The 8309-nt window shown below is 38.2% G+C and overlaps 1 protein-coding gene across 1 annotated transcript in view; it reads right to left on the bottom strand.

Annotated features, from left to right (window-relative positions):
• Positions 1 to 380: 380 nt before the first annotated feature.
• The window catches only part of ubac2 (UBA domain containing 2), a 43806-nt gene continuing 35877 nt past the window's right edge, over positions 381 to 8309 (bottom strand). Inside the window, exons 8-9 of the mRNA XM_036540442.1 lie at positions 3441 to 3578; positions 381 to 1180 (exon numbers count right to left, since the gene is read on the bottom strand). Of these exons, the coding sequence (XP_036396335.1) occupies positions 1073 to 1180; positions 3441 to 3578 (246 nt within the window). The 3' untranslated portion in view covers positions 381 to 1072. The remainder of the gene's footprint in view (positions 1181 to 3440; positions 3579 to 8309) is intronic.

Raw genomic sequence — 8309 nt, 5'->3', positions numbered from 1 at the left:
TTTTATTCAACATTGACATTAAGCCATTCAGTTACACAGAAGATAGCCCCCTCACTGTAGAGCAGCATTAATGTACATACACAGCACATACACTGTACATTAAGATACCATATATACACACATTGCACAACTATAGTCTTCCCTTTCATTTTGACTTACTGTTAACATGACGTGTATTTATAACTTACAATAAGTATATATTAATTTATATACATACTTATTATAAGACAACAGTTATCTCCAGCAACAGACCTGCAATTAAATTAAAGTTCATATACCTTTGATATTATTAGGAGCAATATAAAAATAACTCAAACAAAAGATAAGCTGCACATGTAATTAAAGCAGAAGGTTTAATAAGAACTAGATGTTGTCATAATTATATGGAACTTTGTACCATTTTTATTTTCTCCAAGCAAAACAATTACAGTAGCAACAAATATTCAATTCCTTAAAAGTTTTTTTCCTTTGTAGTAACTTATTTCAATTCACTTCATATCAACTCCTTGCTTAAGATATCCTCCAAAATCATACATCAGCAAAAATCTCACAGTCCGTGGCAAACACAGGCTACATGTTTAATTTTTCCATGTTTGTGTGTGTATGGAGATTGGGTTGTTTAAACATGTTAGGCAAAGGTGATTCAAGCCCTGAGATTTCAGCAACTCATAGCCTCTCCCGTCATTACAGCAACCAGTTAAGGAAGCACCCTGGAACTGCCAAAACGATATTAACCAGCAGCATTTAGGTGACTGACAGGTAGGTGCCAGCCAATCAGAGCTCATTAAACACGAATAACCACCAGTATCTTGGACAATCAAGGCATTTGCACCCATTTAGCTAAAGTAACCATTGAAGTGTTTGCCTATGACTGCCATCAGTAGCCAGACCGTTGCACTCACAGTGCAACTAGTTAATCCTTTCAGAGGTTAACATCGTATTCACAAGTAAGTAATCCACAGTGCCAACGTCCATGCTGTTCAGAGAACAGGCCGGTTGGAGAGGTGGGACTGTGTGTTTGGGTGCTACCTCACTACGCACCCTGGCGTCCCGTTCCTCCCTCCCCCCTCCCTCAGTGCTGAAGCAGAAAGTTGGTGGCCATGTTGAGATCATTGTTGGATGCTCGCAAGGCCTCCAGGGCATCAAGTCTGGAGAAGCCCATCTCCATTAGCATAGCTACCTGTGGGAGAGTGAAGAAAAACACATGCTAAATATCCATTAAATTACATTGCTGACTCACAGGCATCTTTATCAAGGGCAACTTCTTACATTTTACACATCATATATATATGGCTGGATAGTTAAGTACCATGCTCAAGGGTACAGCATCCCTGGGGATTTAAACTTATGACATTCTGGTGACATGGTACTAAAATGTTGCCATCACAATTGTGATCCTCTAATTACTGGGTTCATCTAATGACAATGCCACATAACAAAGGACATGTTTACTGTTCCATATTAGCTGGTGAGACGGAAGTATTACATGAAACATACAAAACGGTAGACTCCAGCAAATTTAATAGAGTAAATGCTACAAACGGCTAGCCACATCTACTACCAGCAGGGAGCAGCACCCACCTCTTGACCTCTAAATCTGCTTCATAATGAAATTCAAGCAAATGTATGTTCCTTTCTGCTTATGTGACAACAGCTGATATACAATACCCAGTATTTTGAAGTAATTTCTCCTGTCATAAAATGCACAACACAGCTTAATACAGTTGGGAATTTCACTGACATAGTATTCACCTCTTCCCCTTTCTATGAAAAAACATTAACTCAGGAAACTGTTCCCCTGAAAAACAGAAGGACCAACAATGCATCTAGTGTTGCACAGTCTCATGTTTACTTCAGGTTTGAAACATCTGAGACGACATGTTTCACAGACAACCCAGAATATCACTTTGTTGGGCAGACTGGTGTTTGTGGCCGTTTTAGTGTTTTTCTTCTTCTTCAAAATAAAAGTGTCACAGACAAGTCACAAAACACCACAACCACATCTTAGTGGTCCAGACTTCAGTTCTCAGTCAAGGGAACATATTCATTTTCGGATTTTCTACAGAAGGAACTTTGCTTTTGTAGCTTCATTTTCTATCTTTCCCTTTTACACATCATCATAGTTTCAAACTTTTTCATACAATGGAACCTTGACAGTGTGGCCCGGCTGATGAAATGATGAATACCCAAACCCTTGACAAGCTAGCATTTCATGAATAATTTAACCTGAGAAAGAGAAAATATCTCTGTTGTTACTGGCCCAGTGTTAAAATGTCAAACAACTACAACACTGTAAATTTATATCAGCTATTTCTTGCATTTCTGGCATATTTTGTGCAACTATTTATGTCCAAAGGCATGTATACAAATTATAAAATGAAACAATTTCCTGATGCATCTTCACAGTTGTTGTGTCTTAGACTGAACGCTCACAGATCCTAACAGTAATAAGTATAGACTGAAACACACATTCTGTGTCCTGGAGAAGACATTGTCACAGAAAACAAACAGGTAGGCTGTCCATATATTCTCTGCTATGTCAAAACCGACAGTGACTTCAGAAAGTAATCAGGCACCTTCACTCTTTGCACTTTGTTGTTTTACAGACTTAATCTAAAATGGATTAATTGTATTCTTTTGGCTGTCAATCTACACACAATGTCCAATAATGACAAAGCAAAAACATTTTTTAGAATTTTTTTAAAAATTATTAAAAATCAATAACTGAAATATCTATAACTGAAAGTCTATAACACAACAAAGTGTGCAAAAACTGAACGGGGCTGAATACTTTCCAAAGCTATAAAAGTAATATAACACATGTACAGATAAGAGTTTTCTGACCTCACTGCAAAACACCTCAAATTTTCCACTATTATGATCAAATTTTAAACATTTTTAAATACACAACAAAATAAGCATTAAATGATAGCAGTGCAATGTTAATCCATAACACTTATCAAATCAAAAGTTCCAAAATCGCATAAAAACAAAACAAACACAAGCAAGAAACATGGCCAGGCATTAGTGATCAGAGACATCGTGGTTTAAAGTGTACCAACTGCGCAGGTGGGAAATCAGTCACACAAGCCCTCCTCAGACAGTGAAGACACCTAAACCTCACAGAAATGTTTCCTGCAAAAGGTGTTGCAATCAAAGCTTGCTGTTCAAATAGAAGCTTCTTCTTCCTTCTGCCAGTCAGACTGAAAACAAAAGCAGGTGCAGACACACACACATACACATGCACGCACGCACGCACGTGCACACACACACACACACACACACACACACACACACACACACACACACACACAAACACAAACAGACACGCACACACACAAACACACACACACACACACACACACACACACACAACCTTTTTTACACGTTTTACACCCCCCTGTGCAAGTACACATGTGCAGGCCTGGTGGGTAGCTCACCTGCTCCTCTGAAACAGGGGTGTTGTCGGTGGGGTTTGGATGTGCGGGTTGCGCGGGTTGCTGAGGCTGGGCAGGATTGTGATTCTGCCCTCTGTGACGGAGGGAGGGGAAGAATCGGTTCCAGTTGATCAGGCCAACCTTGAAAAGCAAGGGGGCAGTTTAATACGCATGTCTCACTGAGAAAGGCTGAATGACAATGAATGACAAGTAGAAAAATACCAGACGTTTAAAAAAAAAAAACAAAAAAAAAAAAAAAAAAAACCTACGTAAAATGCAAGGAAATGTCCAGTGAGGTACAGGCCAAAAATAATCTGCTATGTGGGGGGATACAGGGCTAGAAAACGATTTAAATATAAATACACAAAATATGTCTTAGTTACAATGATAGAGTGAGGTTCTGACGGGACACATTCTGGGCTGATATTCTGATACGGAAGCTGTGACTATTCTTCCTTTAATGACCTGAAAGAAGCAATAGTTTTGACAAACATGTGTGGAGGATTTCGCCAGCTGCTGGTAGAAAAAGGACACTATTGAAGGATGTCCTCTTTTGTTCTGTAACTTCCTCAAAAATCCCAAGCCCCTAGTCTTCACAACAGCCTTAAACACTTATGTTTCATCAATCCATCTACAACAAGGAAACACAGGCAACGGCCCCTTTACACAGAATTAACAAGTTAATTTCGTCCTATATATTATGTCAATAGTGAGGCAGGAGGACACAATACAATAGATCACCTGCCCCTCTCTAACCCAGTGTTGAATAAAAAGGCACCAAGCCAAGCTGCATGAAAGAACTTAGGAAACACCAGGCACATATTGCCTCACACAGAGTGTAAATACACTCATACAGACAGTCGTTGCACTTTGGATGGAGTCATTTGTCTGAAATGACATTGATATGGCATCATATTGACATCAATGCTATGAATAGCCTTTTTTGTAGAGATGCAGCTTAAATTGACATCGGACTGCACATATGAATGTGCAAATCACAGGACACACAAGAGGCACAATGTCACAAATACATTCTGTGTAAAGGCAGTTAATTGGATAGTGACTGGCATAATGTAACATGAGTGACAGAGAAATACTTTGAATAGGTAAAATCTAATCTAACAGGCAGATTGTGACAGCACAGTCAATGTTAACATTTAAACAGACCAATAGAATCAAGGAGGAAAAACTGCACAGATTCAGAAATACAAGGCCAAATAGCATTATACAGCCAAACAGTAAATACAAGAAGACAGTTTTCTATCATACCAGTCATTGGGTAGATACAGTACATAACACAGCAGAACAAATAGACAATATGACAATTTATGAAACTGTCAGCAACTACCTGGCCTGGGCTGAGACATTACATTACAATATTGTCATTTAGCAGATGCTCTTATCCAGAGCGACTTACGTAGGTTACAGTTCTTATGTTATCCATTTATACAGCTGGATATTTACTGAGGCAACTGTCCTGTGGCTTTGCCTGTCCTGTACAACGGCAGTGCCCCAGCAGGAAATTGAACCAGCAACCTTTTGGTTACAAGGCCTGCTCCTGACCACCATGCTACACTGCCGCCATCATACCTATACAACTAAAAGCTGTATGCTAATAACCAAAAATGAGCATAATATATACTGGAGGACAAAAGTAGTCTGGGCTGAGACCACAGGTCGTTTTCAGCATAATTGGGAATGCAGTGTGGATTTATATAGCTTTTACATTTTTGGGGAATGGCTGCTGTAAATGACAAATGATGGATAGTCAAATTCTTTGATCACACAATATGGGTTAATTATTGAACACTAATTAATGAATGTGTGTGCCTACATTAGACCTCAAGAGAGAAATTCGCTTTATGTTACATAAACATTCAACATTTCACCGATAATTGTGTGGAATTATCAAATGAGATGAATTCAAATATAAAAAAATTAAATAATTATCAAATAGAAACATTTTCACTAAAAGTAGCCCATATCTAATCGCAAACCATGTTGTTGTTACACAACTGACACAACTTCTCTTTTGTGTGCATAAACATCGCACAGAGGAAACTGAGTATCAAGTCAGAAAGTAAGTATCTTAGAAATGAATGAATTTGAGAGACAGCCTCATTTTGACAAAGACAGCCTCTCCCACATGGGAACTGATGCTGCCCATGTCTGAATTTATTAATGGTAACAGAGACCCGCAGCTCTTCTGGCAAGCACTTAAGCAAGGTTACATATTCGCATTTAGTCTGAATCAGACCCTGATTCAGCATGTAGTCTGTGTTATTATAAATGAAGCACTTTTTGTAGTAATCACAAGGCCTCATATGTTATAATGAGGGAAAATCAGGTTTAAGGCTGTAGGGGAAATGAATGGCTGTGACAGACAACACTCATCGCTTGTGCCAGTGATTCTTACTTAGGTGTTGGCATAGCAAGTAATTAAAAATACATTTTAAAATTTTTAAAATAAAAATACCACCACCACAAGGATAAGCGCTTCTCTCAACATTACTAATATTTGATTTTTCCTCATTACATTTTTTAAGAATTAATAAAAGAATAACTGAAATGAAATATGCAGAGGCTATGACCCTTTTAGCCGCCAAAGGGTAACAATTAAATAAATTCCTCCGTCAATTTCTCTCACTTCATCTATGAACAGTACACCGTATGCACATTGTTGGGTTGGCCAAAATGTACACACCACCCTCCTGGTCCTGAGGTACGCTGCGCAGTTCCGAGGTTATGTTCAAATAGGTGGTATCTGCGCTTCACACACAGAGAGACCAAATTTGAGTATAACTTCCATATGTCAATCCTTTGTGTGTTGTTAATAATACTTGATAACAGATGTATCATCAAAGGAAAGATGCCCTCAAATGAACCCTGTATTGTTTATTATCCTTATTATTATGATTATTAAAGTTATCACTGATCAGTTCTATTTGTTACTATCCTGTTTCTCTCTCTTCTACTTTCTTTTATTTACTCTGGCGTAATGCTTTGAATATTTGCAGAGGAAAGAAACTGATCGATAACGAAAACAGGGTCTTTTACTTTTTCAACAGAAATTGACAAGAGCAAAACTGTTTAGTGACTACAGCCCACACTCATTTAAAGTAAACTGTGCTGTTCATGAGAGTGTGTCTACCCGCGTGTTCAGACGCTCCTGCGTTGTCTCTTAGCAGATCGAGTGATTGGGAGTGTGTCTGTGTGAGTCAGAAGCACAAGGCCAGGTCAGCAGGAAATCTCCCTCTCTTCCCCTGTCTGCTGCTTAGGGCTTGACGCAAAAAACACCCATGTGTGGAGCAACAACTGCGCGACTGAAATCCCCTGATTTGAGTGAGGGAGGTCTCACATGACCATGCTGTGGGTTTTTGTGGCATTTGCTGGAGAAGGCAATAAAGCATAATACAATGACATAATATGAAAATGTGAGTAAGCGCACATGTTGTAGACCAATGGAAAGGGCATGGAAAGACAGTAATTTCCATTCAGAAACCATAAATTAGCCTTCACACAAAAAGCGCATCTGGTAAAAGGAAAGTGCCAGTCTGAATGTGTTCTTTTAGACAAATGAAGTTACTAATATGCCGGTCATGGCCAAGTCACAAAATTTAGGGACTCAGGTTAATGGTACTACGCGTTGACACTATTAGTCTGACACGAGCATTAACATTAATGTTCTGTGTAATTACTCTGTCTCTACATCTTCTAAGTAAATCACTGATGATGCACAAAATATTGCAGACTAGTTGATTCAACAGGTTACCAGCAGGGGTGCAGTGATATGAGTAGGTGGGAAACTATTATTCTGGGTATTTTACAAGGCATTTGGGGTTATTTTCAGTAAAAAAATCTTTAATATTAACAGAAATATATTCCAACATGCTGTAATGCAACAAATTATTCAAAAAGGTAGTAATGATTCCCCTTTGTGCTGGTGCTGTACCACATCATCAGACAGTCAATTGCAATCATAATTCTAATGACTAATTGATACATTTTTTCATTGTGAATGAGAACATAACAAAACTTTGCTTTGACTTTATTCCAACTTTTCAAGTAAGCCGTTTAACAAAAATGCATGACTATACCGCAAACTAGTTATTTTGGTATTTATGTGTATGCACCTGATAAGCCGCATATTGTGAGCAAAACATCACAGTTTATGTTTACTACCATCTGTGGTTTTCCCCTAAACAGACTGGAGTGCTGAGATTCCATAATGAGTTTAAATATGGTATCCATTTTGCATTAATGTAGTTCTTTGTTGTCCTAAATGCATTTTTTGTTTATAAGCGAGATTTATTTTTATTTTTCTCATGGTTTTCCCCTTTCCTTTTCTGTGCACATGATTTGTGACTGTGCATTTAGCTGCAAATCAGGGCCTGGGCTATGTATGTGTGGCATAAATTTTGAATTGATATTACACACCAAACATCACTGCCTTGCAGTGAGGGTTATCTCTGATCCAAACCTGCTCAAAAATATGTTGCACAGGTTGTGTCCTTTCTGAAGATGAGAATCTAAAAATATATCTATTTACTGTCATTTTTCCAATGCTAATTTCCCCATGGCGTATTCACCTGGATGTACACAAGATACCCAAAGAGAGTATCAGATTAAAATGCATTATTTTACTGGAGTCTGCTGCTTAATTTACTGCAAACCTTAAACCTTGACTTGTCATTGTTTATATATTATAAGCTAGATGATTGTTTTAATAATGTTGCACTAATGCATATGCTAGATTCGTTTTGTGCTAATTATTTTGTTTTGCTTATTAATTTGCTCATCCCTCTTCCCTTACATCCTCTCTACAGTACATGTGAACTTCAGGTGTAAGTGTAAGTACATTCTTCGTTAAGT

This window comes from Megalops cyprinoides, chromosome 11 (assembly GCF_013368585.1).
Source record: "Megalops cyprinoides isolate fMegCyp1 chromosome 11, fMegCyp1.pri, whole genome shotgun sequence".
Taxonomy (NCBI): Eukaryota; Metazoa; Chordata; class Actinopteri; order Elopiformes; family Megalopidae; genus Megalops; species Megalops cyprinoides.
Note: the sequence above shows the minus strand (reverse complement) of the source record. Positions and strands in the feature narration are given on the sequence as shown.